This window comes from Gallinula chloropus, assembly GCF_964237585.1.
Source record: "Gallinula chloropus genome assembly, chromosome: 1".
NCBI lineage: Eukaryota > Metazoa > Chordata > Aves > Gruiformes > Rallidae > Gallinula > Gallinula chloropus.
Genome location: NC_140085.1, coordinates 156,737,765 through 156,753,745, shown reverse-complemented (window position 1 = coordinate 156,753,745; position 15,981 = coordinate 156,737,765). Strand labels below are relative to the sequence as shown.

The following is a 15,981-nucleotide window of genomic DNA, read 5'->3' as shown; positions in this document are numbered from 1 at the left end:
CAAGTCTTTCTTGCAAGAAGTAAACAGCAAAAATGATGAGCAAGATTTGGGACAGGGCAGGGGTGGGGGCAGAGCCTCTAGCTAGGTGGAGGAAAGGGACAATCGGATCTGTTGGACTGTGTGGATCCAATGCCCTGGCACATCAGATCCACATATTTACCAAGTGTTTCTAGACACCGGTGCCCAGTGTGCCCTAATACCATGGAACTATGAAGGGTCTGAGCCCACCTACACTTCTGGAGTGACAGGGGGATCCCAGCAGCTGACTCTACTAGAAGCTGAAGTGAGTCTAACTGGGAATGACTGGGGAAAAACTCCCACAAAGAACAACTCAGGGGTGCTGGTGGATGAGAAGCTCAACATGAGGTGACAATGCGGGCTCGCTGCCCAGAAGGCCAATTGTATCCTGGGCTGCATCAAAAGGAGCGTGGCCAGCAGGTCAAGGGAGGTGACTCTGTCCCTCTACTCCACTCTTGTGAGACCCCACCTGGAGTACTGTGTCCAGTTCTGGAGTCCCCAACATAAGAAGGACATGGAACTGATTGAATGGGTCCAGAGGAGGCTACAGAGATGATCAGAGGGCTGGAGCACCTCTCCTGTGAAGACAGACTGAGAGAGTTGGGGTTGTTCAGCCTGGAGAAGAGAAGGCTCTGGGGAGATCTTATAGTAGCTTTCGAGTACCTGAGGGGGCTTTCATGAAAGCTGAAGGACTTTTTAGAAGGGCATGGAGTGGTAGGACAAGGGGGAATGGTTTTAAATTGGATGGCAGTGTTGAAGGCCTTGCAGAGCCTGATCTAGTGAGAGGTGTCCCTGCCCATGGCAGGGGGGTTGGAACTTGATGATCTTTAAGGTCCCTTCCAACCCAAACCACCCTGTGATTCTATGATATCCTACATAAAAATATCCAATAATATATCCTATAGAATCTGTATCCCTTCAATTTGCTTGCCTGGATGATTGGAGTCTTTTTGCTTACCTTGCAGCTGACTTAAGGATCAGGTGGTTTCCAACTATATGTTATGGTTTCTCTTCCCTCTCTCTCTTCCCAGTTCCCAGCATATAAAAAAACCCCAAATGAACCCAAACAAATTCAGGGTTTGTTGATTTATTAGCTCTTCCTTAGACTTCCCCAAAGTTTCCTATATGCATCAGCTGGGGTCAACTGTCCTGGTTGTGTCCCCTCCCAGCTTATTGTGTGCACCCCCCAGCCTGCTCCTTGCTAGGGCAGCATGAGAAGCAGCACAGGCCTCGGCTCCATGCAAGCACAGCTCAGCAGTAACAAAACCATCCCTGGGCTACCAGCCCTGTCTCCAGCACAAACCCAAAACAGGGCATCACAGCAGTGTGAGGAAAACCAGTACAGAGCCCAGGGCTTTACAGATAAACCAAGCCATACGAGATACTTAATTTACACGTTGCCGTAGTAACAGCAGACAAGGGAAACCAGCACAGGATGAGGTTATTCACCCAGCAACCACAATCTTAGCATATCTAAACCCAAGACAATGGGGAGGGGGGGAGTAGTACCTCATATAAAGGCATCGCTTAAGATTATGAAGAACACATCTGTATACTTCAGAATTGAATGTGTGCCGATCATTAATACTACCCCTTGTAAACCTACACCCACTGTTCTGCAACTACCTTTCACTATTTTTCAGAGGCCAACTTTCAGGCAGGTAAGCAAAACAGTTACACATGTGTTTAGATGTATATAAAAGCACACAGAGACATACTAAATTCTGAATACATACTGCACCTATAGGCTGGTTAGCAGAGGCGGCTCTGCCAAGTTGAGGTCTCTGTGCAAAGGGTGTTGTACAGCTGTAGGAAACCGTCAGTTCTGCTCCCAGGGGAAAGGGCAAGTTAGAGACAGTGGGGTAATTACAAGAAGCCGCCACGATGTGCACAATTTCTATTAATACACTGATATAGAGGTCTTCCTCAGTGGCAAAACAACTTTACAGTGTATCATCTCCTCATAAGGAAATACCTTCCGAGACCAACTACACTGATGTGTAAAGATGTATTCCTACATCTGTAACGGGGACGGTCTCTTATCACAGACTTGTGGGTTCGCTGCCTAGAGCCAGGAGGTATTTATCTGTTTCTCCACCCTCCCCACATTTTTTTTTTTTTAAATAAAGGAATTTTAAACAAATAGGAATTTTGTTTCAGAGATGTAATTGGAAGAAGTAGAGTGATCCAGCATTTCATTACTGGGATGAGCTGTTTTGGAAAAAACTTTGAAGAGGCAACCAGTGATAGAACCTGAGGGAACAGCATGAAGCTGTGACAGGGGAGGTTTAGGGTGGGTATTAGGAAGAGGTTCTTTACTGACAGGGTGGTCAGGCACTGGAACAGGTTCTCCAGGGAAGGGCTCACAGCACTGAGCTTGGCTGAGTTCAGGAAGCATCTGGACGATGCCCTCAGCCCCACGCTCTGACCTGGCTGGCCCTGTGTGGAGCCAGGAGCTGGACTTGATGAGCCTTATGGGTCCCTTCCAACCCAGGAGATTGTGTGACTCCGTGAGTAACGGCAACACGTGAGTTCCACGCTGCGCTACAGAAAGTGACGGTGAAACTTGGCTTGTAAGGAAGAGACATTTCTACTGTCACGTGGTGAAAAGTGTTGCAGACTTCCTAATACTAACTGCAGTGGTGAGCAACCTTCAGTCAGATGTGAAGGATCCAAACCTGATGTCCTAACTCCTAACCTAAATAGAATTATGACAATAGAATAGATAAGGAAATATGAAATGCACCCTAGGAGTGTCTGCATCTCATCCTTAAGTTGTAAAAAGCCTATTTTTGTTGTTGTGGGTTTGTTTTGTTTTTTTTTTAATGAAGCTTTAATCTTTCCCCAATCCCAGGGACATAATCTAAAATAAAAACCAGAGCACACAATGAGAAAAGTAACTACTTTTTTCCTTTTAATATAGATGTAGTACAGAATGTTTAATTACAGCAGGACAGTGCTTCCAGTTAAATAAAATTAAAAACCTTTATTTTCCCCAAATATAAAATTACTAAATTAATGTCTTAAAAGAATAAGAATATGGAAAAAGCTTTAAATTATACCACCATTTACCACAGAAACCATGACCACCAATTACATACTCCATTGGCTTTGGCAAAAAAGTTGGTTGGTTGTTTTGTTTTATTTTCTTTTAATAACTGCATATAAACCTAACATAGCAAAGACTGTATACATCTTTATATTGCACTTATTTATATACAGGAATAAATGAACTGTAAAGTCTGCATATACTTGGAATGAGCAAATTTTCACATTAAACTGAAAGCAGAAAGGTAAGAGCTGGTATGAATATTAAAAAATGCTTAGAAATGTAATACATTTATGTACAGACTGTATGGACTGTATTAACAAACAATATGTACAGAACAATTTACTACTACTGATATTTTAGTGTAACTCAGTGTTCATTAATACAGACCTTTGGTTGGATTTAGTTGTTTAATAAGATCTAAGCTCACATACCTCCAAAATGCAACAAGGTATAAAATAAAGCACAACAATTTGCCAGCTGGTACAAAAACTACTATTTTCAGTTCCGTTAAACCCGAAAAAAAACTAGTGTCTCTGTCTAGCCCCAAAATAGTTCTTGTACTCAGAATCAACCTCTATGTGCCATACACAAAAAAAGAACACCCCAATGTTACGTAGCTGCAAAAGTTACATCCCACAACACTTCTTCTGTAATGTGCAATTCATGTCAGTTAATACTTTGTAATGAAAAGAAGAGCGACTCACTTCGGCTTTATATCTAGTTTTCCAACACGCACTTCTGCAAGGATATCGTGGAGACTTCCAAATGTTACGAGCAAGATATTAAAAAATATATATATATGTATTTATATATGTGCACCTCCCTTACTCTAAAAGACTATTACCAGTAGCTGCTGTTGGCTAAGTGTGCTCTGACATTCGTACGGATTGCGCAGCTTGCACGTGCCCAACCTTTGAGCTTCAAATTCATCCTGAGTTTGCACACCATGAAGCAAATCCACCAACTTAAAAAAAAAAAACAAAAGAGGAGGGAAATAAAAAAAGAAAAGAAAGAGAGAACATACTTTCATTTGGAAAACAATCATGCAACTGAAGAAGAACTGGGAATCCCATGAACCGTTGTGCTTGTGGGAGTTCCGCTTATGGCGTTGAAGATGTGCAGGGAATTGGGCATGACACTGGCCTTTTCTTCCACCGGAGTGATCTTGAAGTGGGAAACACAGAGTCACCAAAACGTTATGAAATGACACAAACGTTTATAAACCAGCCAACCCAATTTCAGCACGTGCTGCTTATCAACTCAAGCTTTTAGTGCTCCCCCAAATTGCACAGAACTTCCTCTGAGGATGGTTGCTCTTTTCAGCCATCCTCTACTAGATTTCGGAAGGCAGAAGTTATAGGCTGCACAGGGGGGTTGTGGAGTCACCTTCTCTGGAGACATTCAAGACCCATCTGGACACTGACCTGTGCAACCTGTCCTAGGGAAACTGCTTTGGCAGGGGGGTTGGACTTATCTCTGGAGGTCCCTTCCAACCCCTACAATTCCATGATTCTGTGATTCTCCAACATCAGTTCTCCTAATTTCGGTATGTCCTCACTAGAGGATGCTCAAACAGCTTCTCTCATTTCCCTTGTTAACTTTCCAAAGGAGCTTCACAAGGACCATGTGCTTGCTTTTTGCCCTTTTTTGTTTGTTTTCTGTTTTCTTTTGACTTAGACACAATTTGAGCGTTTCTAGACAAAAGCAATCAAAGCACCAAGACAACTATACATTTCCTGACGCCGAGATCAGAAATATTGGAAAGGAAGGAATTACATAAGGATCAGACAAACTAAGAGCAAAGGTAAAGAAAACTAATTACCATCCCATCTGATCATATTTGGCAAGCAGCAGAGGAGAAAAAAGAAAAATCTGTTAGGATTCTTTTCTATATTCTTCATAATAAATTTTTAAATATCATTTAAAGTCTTCATTACTATAAGACAACAAATCGTTGGGTTTTTTTGCCAATAACATGACAACAAATGTTTTTTCCAAATACAGCAACAGGCAGCACACAACAGTGACATTTTTAAAGACTTCAGTGAAAAGCCTCATGATTCTAAGCCTTCAGGGGAGCAATCAGTCGAATTGTTACACTGAAGAACAACTCAACACGGCATGTTTCAATTATCTACAACTAATTACATTTATACAAAAAGAACATGGTGGTAGGCTGGCAGTATGCATTACTGTAGCAAGTGCTGTACTTTCATGTTCTGGTCACACTATCTTATAGGCATCAGTTCTTTCTCCCTTTTCTGAACCAAGCGCAGGCACTCGCTGTATCCGTGTGCTTCGCCGTAATTGTACCACAGCACAGAGCTACTCCTATAGTGCCTGAGAGAAAACACATCATGGAGTAACGGAGAGTGGGAAAGCACGTGAAGTGGGCTCTACACACTTGGCAAATTTTTTTGAACAGGAAAAAGAAAAGTCACCTTTGAAGCTTTGGATACCATCCAAGTCAGGGTAAAGGCAAATCTTTCTTAGATAAACTTAGGGATAAGTGGTTGTACTTGCAAGCTGACCAGCTTTTTGGGCAAGTATTTATTGGATAATAGTGGAGTAATTCAAAGATGCCAAAACCAGTAACTGGGTAAAGGCAGTGTACATGTATCTAAAGGATGTAATCCTGAAAAAAAGCAATCCTGGAAAGATTAAAATGGCATTTAAATGTCAGCTAGGTTGAATGCCTCAGGCCTCAGGTTTGTTTTTTCCTTTACAATTTGATTTCTGAGTAAAACCTACAGGCTTTGCATGGACAAGAGAAACTCAGCGCTCCTCTTTGTATCAGCTGGTTATCCAGACCAGGGTGCACCGGTTCCTAAACTAAGAAAAGTTGCTATTGGGGTCATACACTTAAAGAATTCTCTTAGACGTGTATTTGTAAAGTAAAACATTATCAGAAAACAGGTACTTCTTGGGGGCCAGAAACACAAGCCCTGTGGGTTAAGAACTATGAGATGCTCTACAGCTCTGGGAGACGATTATACAAATAATGTGGATGGATGAAAAGGCACCTTGATCAGCATGACGAATAAAAAAGTCAAAAAGGCAGGGTTCAGGCATGAATCTTCAGCCCTTATTGTCTTCCTGGAAATAAAAACCTTGCCTCTGAAGTCAGGAGACAAATATTTCTACCACAGATCCCAGGTGCAAGATCCTACATCTGACTGCAAGAGAGTTCTGGTTTGCCTTTTTCCATATCTTTGGCTGTAGTGGATTCCCCTCAAGAAAAGGTGTTGAGGTACCTCTTGAAAAATGTTTAACTCTGCTGTAAAAGTAAACACTTCCACTTGCATAAAGAAAAACAGCTACCCTTGCAGTTCAAATTCCCCTACAGTTACCAGGAAGTACAGACTAAGATCAGCTTTGGGTGACTGAATAAATACCCCTGTAATGACACATGTGGAACATGACTTGTATATTCATGTCATTGCATTTGGTTTATCTTTACTATAGTCCTCCACTCCTACAAAAAAACAACCCACAACAGGCTGGTGTCAATCTGTCAATCAGATTTACTTTCTTAATGAATAAGACATAATTCTCAAGGTCAAGAAAGTATCTGCAGAAGATTCACACAGACAAAAAAATAAATTAGCAAGTTCCACAATTCCATGATATGCTTATATTCCAAGAGAAGGAAAGAGAAGGAAAGAAAGAGAAGGAAAGAGAAATGATCCTTTTATGTAAAACATTGCATACACTTTTCCCAGTGGGTTACTGTTACAGCTACATTCTGAATGCTGGCATGTATAATTTAATTTCAGCACATACTTGTTCGTGCATTATTTCAGAAAGCTCTTTTGCCATTTCTCTGTAGTTGGCCTTCATCTCTTCTTGATATTCCAACTGATCTTCCTTTATCAGTCGTTCATTTACACCCAGAGCATGCCCACAAGCTTCAACAAATTGCCTGATTTAGATAAAATAAAAATAAAAATATACTCAAGCAGGAATATGAAATCCAAAAGATTAATTCAAAGTGCCAGCTTAAAGTATTTTTTAATGCAGCCAAAACACTATAAAAGTTAAAATTTCTTAAAAATTTTATGACATTAATCTTGAAAAGAACAGGTTGGGGGTTTTTTCCCCCAAAACATACCTAAAAACTTCCTTTAGTAGCTTTACTTTATTGTCTGGATATCTTTTGGTATTTGTGTCATCTAAGAAAGCTCTTGCATATGCTAATGGACCAGCATTAACCTAAAAAGAACAAGAATTACAAAATCAAGTCAGTCTTCTGACATATTGTCTTAGCAATAACAGGTACTACAGGGGTGTTTCTCCAATTTCTTTTTCTTAGGACAACACATTGATTAGAAAAAGGTGCAATTATGAAATAAAAAGCTGCAGGAGATGGAACATAAGAGCAGGAGAGGTCTGTATGATGTATGAACAACAGATGTATGAACCTGGCCTGGCACAAAGAAACCACTTCAAAGTAACGGCTGATATTGCCAACTTGTCAGCTCTGTTCATGGAATTAGGTTGGGAAAAAGAGCTAAATCTGTTACTGGTTGGTCTGCTACTTACTGAAAACACACTCTCAAGCTGAAAATTCTGCCACAATTTGCAGAAACTTAGTTGTGCTTTTATGGCAACAAGATGACAAGTGGATTCAGTGATTTCTGACTGGTCCCTGCTATTCTTTTCGATTACCAGGAAGAGCCCCTCGCTCCTCATCCCAAACGCTAGCTTGACCTGTTCATTTCAGATGACAGTGTTTACTGCTCCTTTGATTTGAATCAGTCAGAAATAGACCTGTGCTTCTGTCATTGCATTCCTAAGCCCCTTACCACACTGATTTGTACATGCCACAACTCTGTATACCCTGTTTTGCTGAATCTGTTGGTTTCTTCACACGTTCAGTTCTCACTTGCCTCACGAAATGTTGCACAGTGAAATCTTCTACTGCTACACTCCTGTATGTTGGTACTCCCTCTTCACCTCCACAGGGATATTACCAAAATAGAAAAAGCAATGATAATCATGTTGAACCTGCTGTGAGCAGACCTACACATCTAGGCAAAGCAGGTTCATTCCTCCTCATATGGGAGGCCACTATTTTGTGGCAGTTTCAGCTTTACACCAAAGCCTGGTGAGGCTCAGACCGCCACAGATGCCAGAGACAAATCAGTCCCTTCCTATAACTGCCCACAATGAATGCCTACATGAAATACTTTTACTTCCAGAATAGGAAAAGCAGCGAGCATATTTCTAGCTTGGGACATTCTCGAATATAGAGAACAGAAACTAATGATAAAAATGCTACTTTTATAATTTTCCAGGGACAGAAGCAAGGAAAAATAGTTGAATGGCAAACCATACAGTCTTACCTGAACACTGACACTTCCTTGTAGCTTCAGCTGCAATTTGATCATATCTACTTCAGCTGAAGAGCAAAGCTGCCTGAGTTCTGCCACTTTTTTACTCATTTCATCGATGGCGACTTCAATGGGGTTCAAGTCAGTGTGGTGCTGGTACATCACCGGAATGCGCTTTTTCACATATGGGAAGCAATGTATGGCTACAGATGGAGACAAGTGGAACAGAGTTAGAAAAAGGCTTTTTGAACAAAGTGTGTTTTGACAGAATTTTAAGCTAAAAAAAAAAATAAATCTCACTTTGACATAATTAGTTGCCCAATTTAATAACATCATGTATAATTAGAAATAGCCCCAAATATACAGGGAAACAAGATATTCAAAATAATGTAAATATGCACAGCTTCACATGTACTACAGAAAAGAGATTACTTAGAGGAAAGAAAGTCATTGCTGCTACTAATAGTAACCAGGAAAGAAACCACTAGGATTTAGTTCATATGAGAACTGTAAATTACATTTGCTTATCGTGCACATGGCTCAAAGAGGGGATGAATCAAATAACAAAGCCCTATCTTCTATTTCCTCACAAGTCTTAGTTGAGGGAAGTCCTGCATTTAAATTGGTTTTACTGCTACATTAAGACAGTGATAGAGAAGCTGGTGCTTAACAGAGACAAAACACAAACCAGTCTTTTTCTAAGAACAAGGTAACCCAGACTCCAGATTCCTGAAGCTCAATGAAAAAAATAGAAGAATAAAATACATATTTGAGGATTATTCCTTGAAGAAACGAATCTGAAAACCTCATTTTGGCTAAAAATAGGAAAAGTATTTTAGCTGATGGCTATAAAGGATTTAAGTAAGTGAAATGGGAAAACCCATACAGAACAGGATTAGACCATAAGAATTAATGCTTTCGATCAAAGCACAATTTGTAATTTCACAAATTCAGGTTCAAACATTATAGAGAAACACTGCCAAACACACCATAACTTTTGATCATTTCCCTTAAAGGTATAATAAAATATTTTGTATCAGCCATCTAACTAAACCCCTTTAAAGTTTGAGCCTAGGGGGGAGGTGGATGGGCACTCTCTCTGCCTTCTAAAGCTAACAAAGGAGAAACTAAAGCACGGTGCTAAGAATTCAAAGTCACACTTTCAAACCAGAACCTGCCCTCAGGCTCTGTTAGCTGGTTTTAGACTGAAGAACCAATGCTGCATTTAGCAGGTACAAAACCTGAAAGAATGCTGACAATCCCCACAGTGTAAAGTGTAAAACCACCTTTCTTAGAAGTCTTATAGCAAAGAGAGGTGAGCACAGGGAAGGGCAAAGGGAAAGATGCAGACATTCCATTATTAAAAATACCCAAAATGACTTAAAAGCGAAGGGTAGTTGGAACACAGTCAAATATGAGATTTTACTCTCTTTTTCCAATACTTAGGGGTTAAGAAATCACACAATGATATACATGCATTCTCAGATGGTCGTTTGTAAGTGTTTGCACATCACATTTTTGAGTATTATTTTCAAGCACGCATTGATTTTTAAAAGGATTTTTCTAACAGCATTTTGCTTTATACTTGGCAATTCTTGTCACTTCCAGTGGTCACACGTGAAACCTTCTGAAGCATTTTTCCCTGACGAAGTGCACAAGGCTGCATATGTAAACATATTATCAAGAATTAAGTATAAAAAACCCAAAGGAGCACTTTTCTTGTAAAGGAAATGCCCATTCAGTCAGTACCTGTCAAAATCGTCCGCCGCTTACACTGCTCTTCCACTCCTCCTTGCCTCTTGCCAGCCTGAGTAAAGGGCATCTCAAACATGAAGCGCCGGATGTTATGAGTCCTTTCAAAATCTGTTTTTCTTTCTTGCAACTCTTTCTCTTCAAAGTATGGAATGACATGTGTAACTTGAATATATGCATATTTGGAATCCAAATCCTTAGGATTTACCTTAAAAACATAAGAAACAACCCCCTGAAAGAGCTTCCTTGTGAATAAAGCGGGTTTAATTGTAGTCACGCATCTTTCAGGAATTAAATCAGGTCTCTCAACCTGTACATTACTGAAGACACTGGGAATGTTACTACTCCCATGGGGCTTTCTTTGGATTACTTGGCTGGTTTTTAAACTACTAGGAAGACAACACAACAGATGTATTACAACACGCAGGGTTTTGTTTGTTTAACAAAAAACAAACCCACTGAACCCACTACAATTATTGATATTTGCTATATGCTAAACTGCAAACAAAACCTAATACTGAGTTTTATCCACACTTAATACTGGATATGAAGGCACAGAAACCTCAGAAGGATATACTTGTCCTCCATGACCGTTGATACAATAGCAGATTGGAGACCAAAAATTGTGAGTGATATAAAAACCAGTTAATAACTAAAAATAACCCACTACATTACAAACAACCCAGATATCACCTTGAAAAAGCAATCATCCTACCCTGGTTGTCCCAACTCTGACAGCCTATAAGGGCTCCAGAGAATATACTGGTGGGAGTAGGGAAATTGGAGGCTTCACCAATCAGTTAATTTTGTTTCTAGAACTGGCTAAATAAGAGCTGCATGAACTGGCAGATCTTTCATGTGGTAAGAGTGGCAACTGATCCCCAGTCCCAAGGATTTTTTATCTTTTTGAACTCCCCCAACTGTTAAAGAAGACACCATAAACCCATGCACGTCTAAAAGCTGTTGCCTACCATTTTAGTCCCCCTGTCAAACATTCATGTTATCTCTGCCTGTCACTGAGCCACTTCAGTTCTATAAGCTATGTGTGAAAAACGACAATGCAGATACACGCATGAAGTCACCAGCTGAGTCCTGGAGCAAATCTGGAGCAGAGCAAAGGTCTCCCTTCTGTTATCTGTTTTTCACTGGAACATAACTGCTGATTACTTGAGGGAGTGACTACATCAGTGGACAAGGGAAGAGCTACTGACAACATCTATCTGAACTTTTGCAAAGCCTCTGACACAGTCCCTACAACGTGTTTTTCTCTATATTGGAGAGATCTGGATTTGATGTACTATTCAGTGGATAAAGACTTGGCTGGATGGTCACAGAGAGTAGTGGTCAACAGCTCAATGTCTGTGTGGAGATGAGTGACAAGCGGTACCCATCAAGGGTGCACACTGGAACCAGTACTGCTTAATGTCTTCGTCAACAACAGACAGTGGGGTCCAGTGCACCCTCAGCAAATTTGCAGATGACCCCAGAATGGTGCAGTTGACATGTCTGAGGGACAGGATGCCATTCAGAGGGACCTGGACAAGCTTGAGTTGTGGGCCCACGTGAACCTCATGAGATTTAACAAGGCCAAGTATAAGGTCCTGCATATGGGCCAGGGCAACCTCTGGTATCAATACAAGATGGTGGATGAAGGGTTGAGAGAAGCCCTGTAGAGGAAGACTCAGGAGTACTGGTGGATGAAAAGCTGGGCGTGAACTAGCAATACCCACTTGCAGCCCAGAAGGCCATCAAAAGGAGTGTGACCAGCAGGTTGAGGGATGTGATTCTGCCCCTCTACTCTGATTTCGTGAGGCCCCACCTGGAGTACAGCGTCCACCTCCGGGGTTCCCAGTACAGGAAAGACATGGTCCTGCTGAAGCAAGTCTAGAGAAGGTTCACAAAAATCATCAGAGGACTGGAACACCTCTCCTGTGAGGAAAGGCTGAATCACGCTTGTTCAGCCTGGAGAAGACAAGGTTCTGGTGAGACCTTACTGCGGCCTTTCAATACTTAAAGGGGCTTATAGGAAAGATGGGGACAGACTTTTTAATAGGGCCTGTTGTGATAGGACAAGGGATAATGGTTACCAAGTAAAGGAGGGTAGATTCACACTAGATATAAAGATGACATCTTTTACAACGAGGGTGGTGAAACACTGAAACAGGTTGCACAGACAGGTTGTATAAGCCCAGTTCCTGGAAACATTCAAGGTCAGGTTGGACAGGGCTTTGAGCACCATGACCTCATTGAAGAAGTTCCTGCTGACTGCAGGAAGATGGACTAGATGACCTTCAAAGGTCCCTTCCAACTGAAACCATTCTGTGATTCTACTTTTAAATTTTATTAAAGTCTAAATGCTTTCAGATTATTAGACTGGAACTTAAATGCCAATTTATGTATTAATTCTGATACAGCTGATAAAAAATGTTCCCTAGAAAAGCTGACAAACACATGCATTGTAATTAATTGTAGAGAATTCAGGAGAATACACTGGAAGAGCTCTGGAAAGCAGAGTGCAATATAAATCTCTTGCCTTTCATGGCACAAATTTGTTGCCCTTGGATAAATCTTCCTTTCCTTTTAAAGTTCCGATTTGAGTAGGAATATCATTCACTGCTGGTATGCTATCAGGTCAAGAAGCCCAGCACTTTGTGATCTTAGTGGTAGAATCAAGGAACAGGAGAGACAGGAAATTATAATACAAGGAAAACTGTGAAAAGTCTGAAGCCAAACAACAGTTAAAAATTTGCTGAAGAGGAGAGTTAAAGAAATGCACTGAAAAGACAGACATCTTGTGCAGTATGTGTTCTCCTCAGCCTACAGGACATTAAGTCCTCTTCAGTTCATCAGTTATGGAGTCTTCAATTCCAAAGGAAATTACAAAAACAGATCTAGATTTTCACAACATGACTTCACTGAACATTTTTTCTACAGTTTAAGCACTTTTAAGATTGAACAGGCTCAGAGACATAGGCAAATGATAACAACTGGTGTAAATAATGCATTAATTCTGGTGTAAATAATGCATTAATTCTGTATATGGTACTTTTCTCAGAAGAGTGGTCTGTTCCTTTCTTCAGATGAAAGTTTGAAGTCTGCTCTCAAGGGGCAGAAAAGAGCAAACTTCCAAAGAATGACTGTGTGTGAAATACAGCTAAGGACGATGAAGGATATGATCATAATGCAAATTTGTGCTATGATACAATTATGATTTTGAGAGGTCACCCTATGAAAATGAAGATTTTTTTGTTATTCTAAAAAGTAAACATAATAGTAGATTATATTTCTCCCATGCCCTTCAGCCAGCAGAGTTTTTAGACACCTTTCTGTATCAAATGAGTAAAGGACAGTGTTCCCACAGTATTTTAAGTGGATTGGTGGAAGTAATATATTAGAATTTTTGAGAGAATAAAAAATATCATACTTTGCCAGAATCCTGAATCATTTTGACATTTTCAGATCCAAATTTGTCAGAGTAGAGTTTCTGGAGTCTCTGGGAAATTTCTGAAAGAGGGGTGAGTTTAGGCTCTTTATAGATATATTCCTTTCCATCTTCATCCTCAAAGAATCCCTGTTAGAAACAATAAAAAGCAGCAGTAAACAAAAATCCTACAAAAAAGAAATCCTACATAAGGGGATGATTAAAATGAACATAAAGATTGTGGCTCAAAGCAACCATAAACATTTAACATCAGGATTCAAGCAAATGTAAATAAAGATAAATTAAAGTCTAAGTTAAAAAAAAAGGTTTCTTAAGAGAATGGGAAAAAAACAAACCAACAAACCCACAACAGAAAATGTAATTATCTACTACAAAATGCATGAAAGATAATGGAAACACACAAAGTTAAAGGTTTAAAAGGTTTGTTGTAATTTTATGGTGTGCCAAGCCTTTGAGACAACTTTTCTTCACTTTTTAAACAAAAGTGAACTTTCAGCACTGTTTCACTTGCCAAAACAGAAATCTTGTTGTCCAACAGGCCTATCTGATTGACTGGTATTTTGGCAATGGTTTACATAACATTAATCTGAACAATTTCTTTATATAAGTAATAAAAATCTTAATTTTATGTTGTACTAAACAGGCACCTGTCACTTTAATTCATTATGGAAAGCACTGGTTCTAAAACCATAACTGAATGCAATCTGGAGTGCCTGGAAAGTGAAACAGGTCCTCGGTTTCAAACAACAAGCCATGTCTGAGTTCATGTTTGAAATCACAAAATAAATATTTTTGTCATAAACAAAACAGACAAAAGAGAAAAGCACAACATATCATGTATAAAACACAGGCTAGATTGACAAAAATACCCACATCAAACTAAGGTGAAATGCAGTAGGTTTTTTTTACTGCATCGCTTGCTTTGTAAGCGGTCACTGTAATTACCTCAACATCTGTTTCACTGTCTGTAAACTGGTATTGCTATAAAGTTACAAAAGACAACAGAATACATGTAAAGTTATACTGCTCAGAGTAGTTTACAAATCTCCATGCTCAGCTGAACAACTAGCGACTGGGCTACGCAGGTAGGGAGTGTATTACTTGCTACTGCGTGATACCGTACCGATACGTATGCATTCTGGACGTGAAGCTGTCCCATACACAGCCAGACCTTATGTTTGAAGCATGCAATACTGGTGCATTTTTTTCTCTCTGAATGGAACTTAATGTGTTTGGGTTTTTTTTTGGGAGGGGGTGGGGGTGGTTAATTGCAATGGCAATTAATGCATACCAATCTAAGAAGCAGCCTTGCAAACCACACTGTAGCACTACAGACATCGCTAAGAACTGACATGGTAGAAAACTTACCGCTGCCTTAAGGGAGTAAATAAAAGAAGAAAAAGGAAAAAAAAGGCAAAAATTTTACTGAGGAAAATAAGGAAGAACTGTATTGGAACTGACAAATGTTTTAAACTAAATTACTGATAGCGTTTAATTATTTCTTACAGACCACGTTTCTTGTGCTTTTTATGTCGTGGTATCAATACAGATGATGAAATAGTATAGCTTGTAAAATAAATGCAGGTGTTTCTTACTGCATACTACAGAGAAATGACCATTAAAGCATACTCACTTGTCCAAAGAAGGCTACCCTGAAATACGTTCCCAGCAGTCTCTTGCCTGTATGCATAACTTCTGTTACTTTACTGTATGCTCGATGAAGAGTATCATATAAATGAGCAAGCCTCTAAAAAGAAAAGAAAACAATCACAGGGTAAAAGACTCATGGAGAGCTTTCCTACCTTAAAACAACAATCAACTATGTCTTTGTAGTTAATAACTAAACTCATTGTTTATTGACCAGCAGTAACAGGTTTAGCACTTGTATCAGAAATGACTGCATGCAAGATTAATTTTTCATTATTTCTATTTATTTAAAAACCAGTTTTAATTATTAAAAACCAAACCAAAAAATTCAACACCTTGATATTTCAGTTACAATTGTAACACTCTTGTTCTGTTACTGTTACATGCAACATATCATGCAGCTAGTCTAGAAAAATTGGGATTTTTTTTTTTCTTGCTCAGGTTTACTCGAGAGGGAATAACAGTACCTCAAAATCTCTCCGTTTTTCATAAATGGGAATGATGAGTTTATATATGTCAGCAATAAGCTCGTAGCGCTCTGCTTTCCAGAGTCCATCAGCACACTGCTCCAACAGTTCCATCAGCACATCCTAGATTTGGATACACATTTGAAAAACGAGTCAGAACTCATAAAATCACGGCAAATAATCATACCAAAGCTCTTCCCAGTGAAAAGGGAGATCCTGCCTCAAAACGAAATTATCTACACAGAGTAATTTAAATTGTTGTGGCAATCA

At 39.7% G+C, this 15,981-nt stretch overlaps 1 protein-coding gene across 1 annotated transcript in view; it reads right to left on the bottom strand.

Moving 5' to 3' along the window:
- Positions 1–2,915: 2,915 nt before the first annotated feature.
- Positions 2,916–15,981, bottom strand: part of DOCK9 (dedicator of cytokinesis 9) — a gene marked incomplete at its 5' end in the record, with an annotated part of 115,120 nt that continues 102,054 nt past the window's right edge. The window contains 9 exons of the mRNA XM_084269813.1: positions 2,916–4,234; positions 6,854–6,992; positions 7,182–7,282; positions 8,416–8,606; positions 10,153–10,363; positions 13,580–13,726; positions 14,543–14,578; positions 15,231–15,344; positions 15,712–15,834. Coding sequence (XP_084125939.1) covers positions 4,112–4,234; positions 6,854–6,992; positions 7,182–7,282; positions 8,416–8,606; positions 10,153–10,363; positions 13,580–13,726; positions 14,543–14,578; positions 15,231–15,344; positions 15,712–15,834 — 1,185 coding nt within the window. The 3' untranslated portion in view covers positions 2,916–4,111. The remainder of the gene's footprint in view (positions 4,235–6,853; positions 6,993–7,181; positions 7,283–8,415; positions 8,607–10,152; positions 10,364–13,579; positions 13,727–14,542; positions 14,579–15,230; positions 15,345–15,711; positions 15,835–15,981) is intronic.